Source organism: Ambystoma mexicanum, chromosome 4q (genome assembly GCF_040938575.1).
Source record: "Ambystoma mexicanum isolate Mex_15411 chromosome 4q, UKY_AmexF1_1, whole genome shotgun sequence".
Classification (NCBI taxonomy): Eukaryota; Metazoa; Chordata; class Amphibia; order Caudata; family Ambystomatidae; genus Ambystoma; species Ambystoma mexicanum.
Window position 1 is genome coordinate 271259172 of NC_090928.1, and position 17259 is coordinate 271276430.

The window sequence follows — 17259 nt, forward strand, 5'->3', positions numbered from 1 at the left end:
GCAATAACTATTTACATAGAACAGTTACTTCACTGCTTCAATTGTCCATTGAGGATTTTAATCAGTCCTCTTTGTGTTGCAGGTCATGGACCTGCTGGACCTCTTTACCAGGAGCAGCGTTCAGGTGCTGCCTCTCTGCTGCACTCCCTCGCGCCAACTGCTTGGTATGCTCGCTCACCGCCGACTTCTCTTGAAGTCTGGCGAGATTAAAACAGTGACCAAATCTCACGAGACACTGTCCCAACATACCTACTTGTGTCGAGAAGCCTGGTCCTACTCATCACGAAATCTTCATTTCTCGACAGCCTCTGTTTAGTGTGCTTTGGCCGCCCTGCTCCGCTCGATGCACTTGATGCTGATGTTCCTTTTTGTTCTTCTCCCCCACTCATGGATGCCCCATTCTCTTTGCAAGTCTGGTTCATCCCTCATGGTGTTCTCGAGTCCTCTCATTTCAAGAATCATTTCAGGCCTATTCTCTTATCCAGTGACTTCCTTCTCCTTGACTAAACTCCTCATCTGAGGTGCTTGCTCCAGTGTTGCTGGCCCCCTTACTTCACTGGGCCTTTTCTCAAACATTGCAACATTTTCTAGGATGCACTGTTTACCATCTTGCGTGCATACATGTTTTGTGCCTGTAGGAACGACAAGAGAACTTAGGCTTAGAAGATAAGTTGAAATTCTGTTTATTCAAAGTCATAATAAAAAGTAAAAGTGGGGTTTTACTCCCCCCGTCCCCCTTAGGTTCAGCAATTCTTCTTATGGGCCAATAGTCTGAAATATGTCTCTTCTCCCTTTCTCCAAGGCTCCTGATAGACCCACTCATTCTTTTGATCTTCCTCGGGCAGCGAGACGTCCTGAAAGGCAGAAGGTCCAACTATGTAGCAGGAATTTCCTCCCTTTTATAGCCCCTCCTGTCCGCTGCAGCCAATCCCTCAACTCCTTCTTGGAACCCACCAATTCCTTCTCTTCAGTGGAAGTCCCACCCCTGTCATGGCCGCCGTTCTCCTCTCTTGTCCTCCTGTCCATATTCTGTTTTGTCACTCCTTTTTCCTGTGGAATCCCCTGTTCCTTTATGGTATCTCTGTTATATTTTTACATTGCCCATATCAACTTCCCTCAAGGCTACGTGTGACAAGTGTTTAGCCACGTCCACAGCGGTTGCTGTGGTTTCCGTTCTTTCTCGACGGCAGGTGCTGCAGTGTCTCCTGCAGTGTTTGCTGCCTGCTCTGCTGCTGTCTCCGCTACAGCGTATGCTTTGGTACCCACAGTAGTGGGTTCTTCTGTTCCCACTGTGGCGGGTGCTGGATTTCCCACTGCAGCGGGTGCTTCTGTTCCTGCTACGGCGGGTGCTGTCATAACCAGCGTGGTGGGTGCTTCTGGTCCCACTGTGGCGGGTGCTGGTGCTCTCAGGCGAGCGCAAGTGTAACCCTCTTCAACTTCAGTTCTTTGGGGTGCTCTGCGCTTGTTACTCCTGTCCTTCATCTGTAGCTTGCTCCTCTTGATTCTCCACACCACGTCTTCCATGTCTATGGAGTCATCCTCACTCACATTAGATGGCCAAGGAGGTACCAATGTAAACGCAGAGCTTCTGCCTCTTAACATGTGGAATGGGGACATATTAGTGGTACTATTCGCCGTAAGGTGGTGTGGGCCACCACTACCTTTACAGTTTTGTAGGGGTCTATTGCTGAGGCCAGTTGCAGGGCCCCCTTGATATATCGATTTGTTCTTTCCACAAGTCCATTGGCTAGGGGATGATACAGGGATGCCTTGATTTGTCTGATGATATTGTCCTGCAGAAGCTTTCCCATTTCCCTAGAAACCATCTGGACTCCATTGTCCGTTACTATTTCTTTAGGTATCTCTTCTCTCTGAAAGACTGCTGTGTGCACTTCTAGAACTGTTGACGTGGTAATGTCAGGCACAAATTCCACCTCCACCCACTTGGATAGGTAGTCAACTATCGCCACTCCGTACCTGTGGTGCAGTGACATGTCTTCCAATGGTCCAATAAAGTCCAGACCCAATTTGTGCCATACACCTTCCAGGATCTCTGTAGGGATCAATGGTGCCTGCCTTACTTTTATAATCTCTTGTCGCTGTTGATGAACTCGTGGCATCCTCCCATCATTACTCCTATGTCTTGGACCATACACAGCCACCAGTACGATTCCCTTACTCTGTGCTTTGTCATGTTGCTCCCTAAGTGGCCTGAGTGAGCTCTGCACAGAATTATTTTCCTCAATCCCAAGGAGGGTTATGATTTGAGATCCTTTGATCAGAGGTTCATCTGCTATGTTTATCTCCTCCGCTACCTTCCAAAACGGCTGAATTCCTTCTGAAATCACCCTTTCACTAGGCCATCTGCTCCTGACCAATCCGGTAACGTAGGTTATTGTCTCATCTGTGGCCACTTATTCTCGGCAATAGCTTTCAATCATCTCTAAGAACTCTTTGCTTTATAAGTCTCCTATCAAGGCAATCGTGACATGCAATCAGCTTGAGTATTCTTCCATCCCGCTATGTGCATTATCTCATATGTGTATTCATGCAACTATGCCGCTATGCGTGCCTGTAAAGACCGGAGGGGGCTGTACTTCTGCCCTCTATATGGCAGGGTAGAGGCACAGAGCACCCCAGCCAAGGTTCTCTATATTGTAGGCTTAAACTCTCAGGAGGTGATGCAGTCTGATTCTTAAAAACAGTGAGTCCCCAAGCCCCCACAAAGGAATGTCCACACACTGTGTTATCTGCTAACCCAGTTTTTTTTATATAAGAATCAGGTTCAGAGATTTATACACAATAATACACTTGGTACTCTGGTAATTCTAATATGACAAATATATACAGTTTCTATGTGGTACCACACTTACCTTTAGATTCCTTTAAAATGCATCAACTGCTGACAGTTATTATGTAGCATACAAATCATGCAGCAAGGTGTATCAACATGGATCATAGTAAGGAAGGCAAGTTTAGTTAAACAATGGCAGAATGCTTTCTTTAGCTACTAAGACACAGTTCTGAGTGAGGATCCCACCACCTCGGCAACCTGTAATAAAAGTATTAACAAGCAGTAATGCTTATGCGAAATGGGAGCTAAAACAACATGGCGCCAGTGTGCTGCCATTTTGGACACTCATCTCCATTCACCGTAATTAAAGACTACGTTTTGTGTGGGCTCGGCAGTGAATGCAGGGCAAGGTCACAAATATTGTTGGACTTACTGTGGAGAATAGTTATTGTATTGTCTGCTGAGGACGAGCCAGAGAGGGAGTCGGAGCGCTCTGCAGGTGCAGTGATAAGGAGTCCTGGGAATTAATGCGAGGAGATGGAAGCTGGGTTTTTCCACTTCTAGCTGTTTTTTTCCACTCTTTGCCCCTTCTACTTGTGATCTGCTCTTCGGCCAAGGGCAGTCATAACTGAAAACGGCGGGGACATGCCCCCATAAAGAGAAAAGGTTTTTCCTCTGTGGTCAGCAGCTAGAATCTGGAGCCCCGGGTGGTGCAGTCTCGCTGAGAGGGAGGACGCTCCACTCCAGACCCCGTTATTACACGTGATCTCTTTGCCTACCTGCTCAGGGACTAAGCATTCTTGTAGTGGCCAAGATGAAGGTGTCTTCTGCAACATTGACAACAGTGATGCTCTCTTTTTCTATATAACTGATTATATGTTTATTTTGTGCATGATGTGTCCATATATAAGGAGTGAATAAAGGGCCTAATACAAGCCATTTACATTTTTTGCCATAACTAATGGTCTAAGTGTGATTTTTTGCCTGTCTGCGTCCAATAACTTGTTTTGTCAGGGGCGGGCAGGGGAATCTTAAGTCTAAAGTTTTCCCCATGGGGCCAAGCAAAAGCAAAACATTTTGCCACTGTGAGCAGGGTCTTTGTGCTGATATTGATGCCAAAGGAGCCTGCTAAAAATTGAATTTATAGTTTTGGACTATGACCGGCAAAATTATTTAAAAAATGTTATAAAAGGGTGTGTGTGTATTGAGGTATGAACTATCGGGAAGTGAAACATCCATTCGATACAATAAGTTACCTATTTAGGAAGAAAGGAAGCTTTGCAGGTGGAAACTGTCCTGAGGTAACTATCCCAGGGTGGACTAAGAGTCTGTACGATAAGGTTGCACAAACTTGGGGATGAGTGAGACCAGGGACACAAGTATAGGAGAGGTGAGCCCGGACGAAGTGGCAAAATGCCTGCAACAGGAGTCAGTAGAGGAGGGGAAAGAGTGTTCGGCTTTGGGAAGAAGGGGTTGGATTCTGTTGCATCCTTTCTGGAAGATGCACCAACAGTATGTGGAATTACAGGTGAGTGTGGGAAGATTGGAAAAGGAGTTTGCTGCTGAAAAACGGATTGTGTTGATGCAGCAGCTCCAAATGAAATTGGATCATGACAAGGTAGACAAATATCAAGCAGTAGCCGATCGAGCTGCAGTGAGGGTTGCTCGCTACGAATATCGGAAAAGACGAGGGAAGGTAAACTCCCGGAAGGTGGCAACTGTGATTGCCTCCGCAGGAATGGATTGGAACTCCGATCAGTGGGACAGAGATGTGGTCGATAGTACTAGTACTGAAAGTAGTTCCAGCCAGAGGTTGTATCCAAGACGGAACCTGGCCGAAAAGAGGTAACAGTTAAACCTGTAGTACGTTGAAGGATGGGTCGTCATCCAATGAATACGAGAGGAGGAGTGGTGGATATGACCGCACTTGAGAATTACTCACAACAGGAGATTGGGGAAATAATTAACCGATTGAAACAGAGGGCCAGCAAATATTTGTTAGCCTGGATGGCTAGATTATTAGACGGAGGGGCAGCGGGTCTCCTGGTAGATGCGACAGATTCTGCCAGGTTCCTACCCTTAACACAGGAAGTTCAAATACAGGAGGCCCTACGTGCAGGCCCTCCTCGTGACGCTAACGTGGAAGAGGGGCAAATGTCTCTCTTACAATTATCAGCCCAGGGGTGTAATCACAAATATCCAATTACGTTAGATTGGCCGACCGAGGAGAAAAAATGGTACACGCTGAAAGAGGCTATTCAAAGAGTAAGGGAACATGCTATGAAAGAAGCCATTCATGTAGAAACTCCAGACCACATGGGGTTGGTAAACCTATCTGTTTCTGCTAGAAATACCCTTATTCAAACTGCCCCTCCAGCATATAAAAACATTATGATGACTCTGTTAGTGGGAATGATTGATAAAATAACAGATGAGGTGGTGGATGGTATTAGGCAATTGGCAGATCTAGGAGAATGGGAAAAACCAGAGGAACGAACCAGAGAGCGAGAGAGGGAGGGGCGCAATGAAAGACCCACTCCTGGCAAGAGGTTTGAAAGCCGAGACTCTCGCGTATCCAGAAAGCAAATGTTTTTAGCTTTACTGAAAGATGTAGTACCGCGGGAAGATATTGATGGGATTAAAACGCAGGAAATGTATCAACTATATAAAAAATGGGGCCTAGATGAGAAGGAGCGTTACAAACAAGTGAAACGGCAGGAAGTACATAAGCCAATAATCGAGGATCATCCTTTCGGACCACCTCCAGAGGGGGGAGACGATGAGTCTCCCAAAAGGTCCGCATCACCCCGGCTAACTTATGCAGACTTAAGGAAGAGGTTGAGTGCAATGGTAGAAAGGGAATCCAAATACATGCACTCCAAGTACGAACAGCACGAGAGTCAAACTCCGGTAACAACGGCCCATGTTAAGGTGGACAGACGGCCTAATGCAAAAGTGAAATTATTTTGGCAATCCAGAAACACACAAGAGTTTCGAGCCTTAATTGATACCTGGGCGGAGGCCTCACTGATACATAGGAATCCTTCAAGATTTAAGGGAAGACATTTTATGATCACAGGATTAGGGGGCAAAGTGACCCCTGCAGTCCAAACAAAAATTTATATGAAAATTGGTGATTTGAGAAGAGACACATATCAAGTATTTATTGTCCCCCTTCCAGAATATATCATTGGATTTGATATTTTAGAAGGGTTGACCATCGGATTAGGAGGTAAACTTTATCAGTTTGGAGTGAGTGCTTTCAATTGTACACCTGCGATTGTCGGACAACAAAATAAATGCCCCTGGTGCAGGTTCCGATAGCCACTAAAAGAGTGTCCACAAAAATATCAAATTTGCGGGGGTCAGAAAGAAATTTCTGAAACCATCAAATGATATGTGGAAGCCGGTGTGTTGCGTCCAGTAACCACGGCTTGGAACAATCCGATCTGGCCCGTCAAAAAAAAATCAGACGGTAGCTACAGAATGACTGTTGATTATCGCAAGTTGAATAAACACACTCATCCGCTAGTACCGGCGGTACCGGATGCGGTAACCTTGGTAGAAAATGTACAGCAATGTGAGGGCACTTGGTATGCGGTGTTGGATTTTGCTAATGCCTTCTTCACCGTACCAATTGCTGACGAATGTCAGGAACAGTTTGCATTTTCCTGGAATGGGAGGCAGTATACGTTTCAACGTTTACCAATGGGCTACATGCACAGTCCAATAATCTGTCACCGGCTGGTGGCAGAACACTTGGACAAAATTCTGTGCAAACTAGATGTACAGATTGTGCATTATATTGATGACATATTGATTCAAGGGAAGGTTGAGAATAGTGTGCGAAACACCTACACCTTATCAAAGATGGTTTGGGAGATTAAAGACACCAAAACCCAAGGTCCGGCAGAGGCCGTGATTCTTCTAGGAATAAAATGGCATAACGAGCATCGTGAAATGGTGCCAACAACCCAGCAAAAGATCCTTGAGGTTCTAACTCCAAAGACTAAAAAACGTGCTCAACAGTTTATTTGACTGTTTGGATTCTGGAGACAGCACATATCACATTTGGGATAGATTTTGGCACCCCTTCATAAAGTAACACGTAAGAAATTTCATTTTGAATGGGGTGAGGAGCAAGAAAAAGCGATCCAATTGGCCAAAGAGACCATTCAGAAAGTGCTTGATTTATGGCCACTGAGGAACGGAGAAGTGGAGTTAAATGTGTCTGTACAGGATGCCTATGCCAACTGGAGTTTATGGCAGAAACGGGACAGAAAACGGGTGCCTTTAGGATTTTGGAGTCTAAAGTTGCCCGATGCTGGTGACAGATATACTCCCTTTCAGAAACAGCTACTAGCATGCTACTGGCCACTCAAAGATACAGAACAGATGACGGTAGGTCATGATGTATTGATCTGGCATTAAATACCAATTATGCAATGGGTACTGAGCTCCCCTAAAACACATCAAATTGGGCATGCACAAGAGGCTAGTGTCATCAAATAGAAATGGTACATTCACGATTGTGCCAAGACCGGGAAGGGTGGTGTGGCAAAATTACATGAGCAAGTCCCGTTGGTAGACATTGAGTCAGAGGAAGAGTCGATTACTGACGAATCCCCAGTTAAATGGGGGATCCCATATAGAGAAATATCATATGATTTGATATGATATTTTATTTGTATCGCGCTCGTACACAAGTGTTTCAGAGCGCGACTAGGCAAGGGAGGGGAAAAAGGGAGAACACAGCGCAACATAAAAACGATCCTACTAGGCTCAGTGACATTGAGAACGCGCAAGTGCATGGGAAAGGGAAAAGGGAAAAAGTGCATGGAAGGGGGAGAGTGGAAAGTGCAGAGCCGAGGAGTGCAGATAAATAAAATAAATAAAAATAAATAGAAAATGGAGGCAAACTGTGTAGGTGAGCCAGCAAGTGCTGTGTTTAAGGCAGCAGACTGGATAAGTGCAGAAAAAGAAGAAAAATGGGGGTGGCAGTATGGGTACAGATACAGTCCCCAGTGCAAGGGGTGGCCAGGAGGCAGTGCAGGAAGGTGGCAGGGTGAGCAGGAACCTGGGCCCAGGGGACAGAGGGTGGCCAGGTGCACAGTGCCAAGAGAGCAGATTAGCAGGGGAGAAGGGGAGCGAAGGCAGAGGCAAAGAGGAAGGTTTTGAGGTGCTTCCGGAACCAGAGATGGTTCTCCTCAAGTTTTAGAGTGGCAGGGAAGCTGTTCCAGAGGGAGGCCCCAGCCGAAGATAGAGATCTACCCCCAGCTCGTTTCTTTGAAAAACGATTGACCCGGAGGGAGTTAGAGGTAGAGGAGCGAAGAGCTCGAGAGGGGAGGTATTTGCGGAGGGATAGCTGAAGGTATTTTGGACCCAGGCCCCAGAAAGCCTTGTGGACAATGCAGAGGGTTTTGAATTTAATCCTTACATCCACTGGGAGCCAATGGAGAGATTTCAGAGCTGGAGAGATTTCAGTGCTTGAGAGATACGATCCCAGGGCTTGAGGCCAAGGACAAGTCTTGCAGTCCTGTTCTGGATAAGTTGTTGAGGGCGGAGAGTAGAGGCAGGTAGATTTAGAAAGAGGCTGTTACAAAAGTCCAACCGAGAGAGAACCAGAGCTTAGGAGACAGTGAGCTTCTGAGGGAAGGAGAGGAAAGGAAGAATACCTCTGAGGAGGTGCAGTAGGAAGTTTGACTTTTTAGAGACCTCAGAGATATGGACGAAAAGGAAAGTGTCGAGTCAAAGATGACCCCAAGGTTCTTAGCTTCGCAGGTAGGGGTAGGAGGAGGGCCAAGGGAGGCCGACCAGAGAGTGAGGGGAAAAGGATGGAGATGGTGTGCCGATGAGGAGGATATCCGTCTTGCTGGCATTCAGGCAAAGATCATTGGAGGCACACCAATCTTGAATGGCAGTTAGGCAGTCAGAGATGAGAGAGGGAGAGGAGGTGGCCGAGGGCAGCCGGAAAATGAGTTGCGTGTCATCAGCGTAGCACTGGAAATTTGAACAGAAAATGGCAATGCAGTGAGCGAGAGTAGCCAGGTATTGGTTGAAAAGCCAGGGTGAGAGGTTAGACCCCTGGGGAACCCACAGGTGGAGAGGAAGATAGATGATAGGAAAGACCCCAGTTGGACCTGGGAGGATCGATCAGAGAGGAAAAAGGTCAGCCAGGCCAGAGCCTGATCAGTGATACCCAGATTATCACGGAGACGGTTGAGCAGGATGGTGTGGTTGACCGCGTCGAAGGCAGAAGAGAGATCAAGAAGGATAAGGACAGAGGGAATGTTAGAATAAAGGTTGGAGAGCAGATCTTCATAAATATTGAGGAGAGCAGTTTCCGTGCTTCTGGCCGCTCTGAAGCCAGGCTGGTGGTCATGGAGACAACCAACAGAATCTGAATGAAGGTTAAGCTGAGAGATGGCCAGCTTTTCCAGGGGTTTGCCCAGAAAGGGGGTAATGGAAATTGGGCGATAGTTTGCCAGACAGGAAGGATCAGCTGTGGGTTTCTTTAGAAGAGGATGCACAAGGGAGTGCTTCAGAGGGGAGGGGAAGGATCCAGAGGCAAACGAGGGGTTTCAAAAATCAGCAAGGGCAGGAGCGAGGGTGTCAATGTGGTCCTTGATGGTTTTGGAGGAACAGGGATGAACCAGTTTTGACAAGGCTTTCATAGATCGGACTTGTCTAGCGACCTCGTCAGGGGAGAAAATAGGGAGAAAATAGGAAAGGAAGAGAAGGATGGTGGGGGGTGGTTAAAGGGGGTCTGCAAACACAGACAGAGGGAATAGGAGGGGGAGGGGAGGGTGGACAGGATGTCCTGGGTTTTAGAGATAAAGTGCTAGGCAAGGGCATTGCAGAGAGCCTGGGAGGCAAGAGGAGGGGAGGAGACTGCTGCAGGGTTGGCAAGCTCCTTGCAGATTTTAAAGAGTTTGGCCGAGTTGTTGGATGCCGCAGAGACACAGGCTTGAATGTGGACTCTCTTCTTAGTGCGGACAGAGAGTCGGTATTGCCTTTGGAGCAGGCGACAGGCCCGTTTGTCAAAGGATGAGCAAGAAGACCTCCATTTCCTCTCAGCCGCCCTACAATTACGTTTAAGTGTAGCTAGGTCGGAATGATACCAGGAATTGCACTTGGCTTTGGACTTCAATCGGATCCTCATGACAGGGGCAAGAGCATCAAGAGTATCAGAGATAGAAGAATAGAGAAGGGACAGGGTTGTGTCGGGTGTGAGTCAGCCAGAGGAGGAGGAGGGGGAGAGAAGGTGGCAGCAAAAGCCTCAGCTGACACATGCTTCATAGGTTGGATGTCCGAGAAGGTAAGTGGAAGTGTTGGGGTGTGGTTGGCTTGGGGGAAAAAGAGTGAGAGATTGGGGGAGAGGAGGCAGTGGTTACTCCAGGAGAGAGGAGTGGTCAGAGGAATAGAGAGGGGGAGGCCAGGGGAGATCAAGACATCAAGTGTGTGTCGTGAAGTGTGCGTCGGGCCAGACGGGAGGATAGAGAGGGAGAGGGTATTGCAGAGGTTGCGAAAGAGCAGCGATGAGGGACAGTGAGAATCGAGGTGAATGTTGAGGTCACCAAGGAGGAGGATTTGAGTGTTTGAGGGCAGGAGGGAGGAGGAGAGGTCGGCCCTCTCAAGAAAAGAGGTGATTTGCCCAGGGGGGCGGTAGAGAGTAGCAACAGTAAGAGAGTGGCTAGTAGAGATTGAGAGCCTGCAGACAAGGCATTCAAAAGAGGAGTAAATCTTAATGGGAATGATAGTGGCAGGAATCCACCCAGGAAAGATCAGGGCTACGCCCCCTCCAGGTCGAGTGGATCTGGGTGCGGAGAGGATCTCGTAGCCCTCTGGGAGTAAAGTGTCAAAGCTTGTGGCAGAGCTAGCCGTGAACCATGTCTCCATAAGACCGAGGACATCAAGGTCCAGTTCTTCAAGGAGGTGGCAGATGTCAGAGGAGTGTTTGACAGCAGAGCGAGAGTTGAGAGTGGCAAGATGAAGAAGGTTGCCGGCCTTAGGGGTACAAATCAGAGGTACGCCCTGCGGAGTTGTGGAGGTAGCCTGAAGAGTGGTAGAGGAGGAGGAAAAAGTGGGTAAGGTAGCCAGGGAGTGAGAGGAGGGGACAGCTGGAGATGAGAGGAAGTTGATGAGGCGAGGGAAACGCCTATCGAAGAGGAGGAGATTGGCCTGAGGACGTTGGACCATGACATTGCCATTTAGGTAGACATTAAGGATGACTCTGGAGGAGTCGAAAGAAGCCATGAGGACATCCCAACGAGTGCCACCATTAATGGGAGAGAAGGAGACAAGACAAAGCACAGAGATCATATGGGGGGTCCATAGATCCGGCGAAGGAACAACAAATAGGATGTCGGTGAGGGTCTGTCTGGAAGAGGCACTGGTATAGGTATCAGCGATGGGGAGTCCAGGGTTGGAGGCCAAGATATCCTTTTTACATTTCTTGCGAACAATGCATGGTTTACTGATGTTTGGGCCAAATATGCAGGAATTGAGCGACACTGGAAAGCAGTAGAGTACAATCCAAAATTGAAAAAGGTACTAACCACCTCGGGGAAAGGGAAGAATAGCCAGTTTGCGGAGATATATGCCGTGTATCAGGCTTTGAAGCAAGAGACGCCTGGCAGTTGTCATATTTATACAGATTCATGGTTTGTTGCGAATGGGTTGGTGGTGTGCCTGCTGACTTGGCAAAGAAATGGAAGGACGATTCATGCTAAAGAGGTATGGGGAAAGGAATTGTGGCAAGACATTGCCGAAATGCTAATGCATACTACAGTAACTGTATATCACATAGATGCACATTGCGCAATAGATTCATTAGAACAGTGGTTCAATTCAGTTCCAGACGAACATGCAAAAATTGCAATCATGGACACGAGGGCTGAGGAGGATGATTTGGAAGGGATTGCGAAATGGGCCCACCAGAAGAGTGGACATCTGGGAGAGAAGGATACTATCAGGTGGGCACAATACAGGGGAATCAGCATTTTGAAAAGCTTGATTTCAATAAAATAAATAAATAAATCCTACAATGTCCCATGTGTCAACAACAGAAGCAGAGATCCAGTCCAAATATAATTCACGGCACATTGAAGAGGGGTAAATTGCCTGGACAGATTTGGCAGATCGATTATATTGGCCCTATGCCCATTAGTAGAGGATGTCAATATGTGTGCCCCACTGTGGACACCTATTCTGGTTACTTAATGTTATTGCCATGTAAAAGAGCTACCCAACTGAACACAATTAAATTGTAGGACCAAGTGGCTGTATATTATGGTATCCCCCTACAAATCCAAAATGACAACGGGTCCCACTTTAAGGGGAAGGTGGTTCTGAATTATTGTCAGGAAAAACGAATCAAGTGGATTTTTCAGGTCCCCTATCACCCTAAGGCTTCGGGGTCAATTGAGAGAATGAATGGATTGTTGAAAACACAATTGCGCAAGACAGGAGATGGTACCTTGAAAGGGTGGTGAGAACGTGTACTAGAAGCTGTTAAAATCTTGAATAACCGCCCCATTGCGAACGGTGAAACTCCATTGATGTGCATGTTAACGCCAGCCTTACAAATCAAACCAAATAGAGCAATGGAAACTGTTATACTGGGAAATATCTCTTGGTGCGTTAGCTCCTTACCGCTCCACTCCTGAGTCTGCTGGGGTGGATTTGCATGCAAGGGAAGAAATTCGTCTTGAACCAAGAGGTATTTCTGTGATTGATACAGGAATTGGGGTACAAATTCCGTCTGAACATATGGGATTAATAGTCCCTAGATCTGGATTAGCCTTAAAAGGCATTCAAGTGTTAGAAGGGATTGTGAATGCAGATTATCAAGGTATGATTAAAGGTCATCCTCATTAATAGTGGTGAGAATATGCTACCGATACATAAGGGGGATCGATTGGCCCAATTGATATTAGTACCTGTAAAATTATACATGGTAAAGAAAGGAGAACCACCCACAGTATTAACTATTCATGGGGACAAGGGTTTTGACTTGTCAGATGTAATGATTCCAGGTGCCAAAGTATGTATCAAAATACCTAATGGAAAGCCTGTTCCAGCAGATGTAATTGCAGCCGGAAAAGAAAATTGACTCATATCCCCGCTGACAGATGTTATTTGCGTGAGTAATGTGCCTCACTCATATCATGTTTTTGAATTCTGATGGTTTAGATCCTGGGTATGCCGAGTGCCTGTGTGAGGCATGGCGGAGTGTATTCGGGATGGTCTGGGGAAATGCCGGAAGATGTGGCAGCTGGGTACGGGGATCTGGATGAAAACTGATATACCTGCCACAATAAACGTTTTGAGCAAACTTCCCCCTTAAAGACTGACAGCCCAGCGTCAAAGGTTTCTGATGCTGTTGGCAAGAGAACGGTCTGGCTCTCCAGGAGGCTCGGGGTCCTGAACAGGTGTAGCAGAGCCGCGTGGGTCAGAGTAGAGTAATAAGGGAAACGCTGCGAGAATGGGAAGTGCTGCAGAGACATTGGGAGACAGGAAGAGACTCCTGGGCATTTACCGACCGTAGAAAGCAGACCCTTACCTGCGAGAGCCGAAACCGAAACCGGTGTGCTGCAGGGAAGCCGCGGGAGACAAAAGGACGCAGAGGAAGCAGTCACTAAGGGACAGCAGAAGCAGTCACTAAGGGACAGCAGGAAGAATAGCTTCACCAATTGACCGCGAACAAGCCTGAGAATGCCAAGAAGAGCCAGTGAGTCAACCCAAGGATAATGGGGACCCGGGGCCTATCGGCGGGCACGCCAAATGCAAATAATAGTAAAGCAGACTAAGGAATAAGAGAACGCGAAGAGACTAATTGTTAGAAGGGAAAGTGAATTGAAACCAGAGCCCTTACCAGTATGTGAATGCATGGAATGGAAACACAAACAAATAATATATCAAGAGGATATATTATCCAACCAAGTAAATGTACAATTGTGGCAGTGGATGAATAAAAAGTCCTGGCAGGAGAGTATACCAGGAAATGACAAGTGCATGAATATAAGATGCCCTGGCAGGAGAGCATACAGGCATTTACTACTGTGTGAAGTACAAGAGGCCCTGGCAGGAGAGTATAAAGGCAATTACAAGTGCATGAATATAAGACGCACTGGCAGAAGAGTATACCAGGCAATTACTACTGTGTGAAGTACAAGAAACCCATGCAGCAAAGTATACCAGGCAGTTTACAAATGTATGGAAACAGATATTAGGACGGTGGTGACCAGACAAACAGGAACCGAACTCTGAAGTGAATAGAACCATAGAATTGTGTGTGCGACAGTGCCACTGCGGGCCCAAAAAGACACAAGGAACTGTTGTATAACTAACTGTTTGTGGTAAAGAGGCATCCAGAGGAAGGGAGCCAACCTCTAGTACAAGGACTCTTTATCCCTGAAGAATTTTTGAGTTGGAGCTACTTATTCTTTCTTTATGAACACTTATTTTTCAAAAGTGTGAGATGCCAGAGCAATGTGAGATAGACACAGTGGTGTGCTTCACAATACTTTTTTTTTAAATCATAAGAAGTTTGCGAAAAAAAAAGTCCACTGTCCCAAACTCTATGAGGGGTTTCCCTGCCTCATCAAAAATGAACTTGTCGAACAGTCTGTGTCAGGATGTTCAAAATAAATGTCCACAGTCCTGTGTCCAAAACCTAGTCTGACTCTCACATTTAATATACCACAAAAACTTTTAAAATGCTTATCGACTATCCCAACCAAAGAAAATGAATTGCACGTTGGTATTACATAGATTAATCAATAATCAAGTAAATTGTAAGGATATCATAAGTCATCTTGGAGTGCCAAACTTGTCAAATGCACTTATCTCAGTGATGCATAATATATTTAGAACGTCCCCTTGGGTGAGTAATATTTTTCATAACACCAAGAGGTGGCCCTGTTGGAGAGCTGGGGTGGGGGAATCGAAGCCATGCAGACAATAAGCCTTTGTCTGGCATAGGATGGCAATACTTCAACACAAGAGTATGAAAAGAGAATACAATGCTAGTACTTTGGCATGTGAGGAGTTACCTCTGCTTATGAGGAGGTAGCTGGATATACAATGCTGTATGGTGTTATGGGAGGTTGAGTCTTTCATAGGGCGAGGATAATGGGTAACTGAAGCATTACAATGCAGTGGATGACATTTACAGTTGGCTATTCCAGAATATATGTTGATAAGATGACCATATCAGTGTAGGCGGGGCAGTGAAACAAGGATGTCAATAGTTAAAAGGTATGCAAGTCAGTACCTTGCAGTCAACAAGAAATTATGGGGAATTGTACCTACCTCATCGCTTCTATAACCTTATACTGTTCCCATTATAATGTCTCCCCCACCCTCCACCACTGCTTACCCCATGTTTAAATCTGTACACGCCCAACTCTTGAACATCTGTCAGCAGGCTTGGCAAATCCAGTGCTCTTCCCTGATACATGGATTGTCTTACAAAGCAATCTGGTGAAAGTCTTCACACTACTAGGGCCTGCCTGAGCACCTCCCAAACCCATCGTGCATCCGCTCACCAACTACATATAGTAGCAGACATTGTCGGGTCTAGATATTGCCAGAATAGTAAAGCACTGCTCTAAACCGAGCTGAGAATCCCAAGTCCTTCTCTCATGCTTACCTGACGACAACCATATCCCCTCTACCTCATATCAATTATTTTCCACTCTGAATTTGTTCATTCTATTGTTTTATCCTTCTTTCATATCACCTCCTCCCACAACTCTTTTTTTCTTTTTACAAACTAAGGTCTGCCGACACCCTAGCGGGCTTACACTACAGCACCTTTTCAGGCATGGTAAGGTGCCATAAAACCACTACGGTGGTGATGGGTGCTGTATAAGTATTAGATAACATAATATACATTCCTAACTATTGATGTGGTGAGAACTGTTTGTTTGATTGCAAGGTATTCAAATGGGCTATATTTCAATAACCAAGTTTACATATTTTACATGTGCCTATGAGCAACGGAACATGTTCACAATTAACAGTGTACAAAATTGTACCAACAATGCCAGTGGTGTATTTATTGTTACCTTGTTTACTGCTGCATGTTCCCGCAGAGCCAGATCCCAAAATCTACATCCAATCTGATTACCGCACTGCCCCACTGAAAACACAGATGAAAATGGTTGCATGTTAGTGAATGTGCACACTAAACATGCAAAAGCCATGCGTCAAGACACATACTTCGGTGTAGGTGAAGCAAGGTTCAGGAAGAACCTTTGGATTAGTATTGGTCTCGTTTTTGATAAGCATGCCAATGGATTAAATGCAACAAAAGGGATTATTTTCTTGGTGCACCTAAGGGAGGTGCAGTACCCCACTCCATGGACATGCCTAGGAACTCTGTAACTACTACAGTACGGATTTGGAGCAGTATAAAAGCATATTAACATGACATAACGTGTTAAAACTGACATTATTACGTTACAAGATGAGAACCAACATATTTCAACATTCTATCCATCATGCATTCCTGCATATCACTGTTCATTGATATAGCATATAATAAACGGAAAACAACCCATTTGTCTTTAAACAGTAGTCAGTCCTGTTTTACGATTTCAAATGTCAGGTGTGAAAAACCTGGGGGATACACACCTACAACCCTTGGATTCTCTTCTCAGGTGGCCTGGGAAAGGCCCCATGACCCTGAATCCTGACCCTGGGGTGGAGATGCGAGGGAAGATCAGCTGGGTGCAGGGTCCATGGGGACTGGGGAAAGGATATCCGCAGGGGAGACATGGTATCTCCCCTTTTTTTTTTATAAGAACCAACTTTACCCTCCCCTTGCCTTGCTTTTATAGGATGTTACCAATCACATCCCCTCCTTTCCCCACATTCATAACACCATAGTGAAGAATTTGATGAAAGTATGCTGCTATATTGGACTTGTACGAATTTAAATGTTTTAATGATTCTCTTTTAAGGTTTTATCAATATAGAAATGTAAATGACTGATTGTTTTTGTATGATTTTGTTAATGGCTATTTTTAACCAACAAACAAATAAAAAAAAATAAAAAAAACAATCACTATAGTACTGGGACGAGGAAGAGGCGACTACGAGTAGTACCCCCTAACTTGTCATTTCACCACTCTGGTACTGAGACGACGAAGAAGAGTCCTGAGGACAGTTGTGAGGGTCAGGCATGACCCAATAACTATGGTCAGGCAATTGGAGATAAGAGCTCACATCTGCAACCTGTTAAATGGTTGCAGGTGTATAAAAGAAGAAATGAGACGCAGAGGAGAGAGGGAGATCAAGAACGGGATCCAGTTGGCTAGGGAAGCGCAGGAATCCGAGGTGGAGCAGGTAGAATATGGGCCGGTGAAAAGGATGCTGACTTCTGCAGGGCCAGAAAGATGGCAGGGCCAGAGCGGGCCGCAAGAGGGTCTGAAGCTGCGCAGAGCCCTATGCCGTGT

The 17259-nt window shown here is 46.0% G+C and overlaps 1 protein-coding gene across 2 annotated transcripts in view; it reads right to left on the bottom strand.

Moving 5' to 3' along the window:
• The window catches only part of TUBE1 (tubulin epsilon 1), a 317390-nt gene that overhangs the window by 272632 nt on the left and 27499 nt on the right, over nt 1-17259 (bottom strand). Inside the window, exon 2 of one of the 2 annotated variants that reach the window (XM_069607852.1) lies at nt 15868-15941. The exons of the other annotated variant lie outside the window; for it this stretch is intronic. Coding sequence (XP_069463953.1) covers nt 15868-15941 — 74 coding nt within the window. The remainder of the gene's footprint in view (nt 1-15867; nt 15942-17259) is intronic. 2 annotated transcript variants of the gene reach the window in all.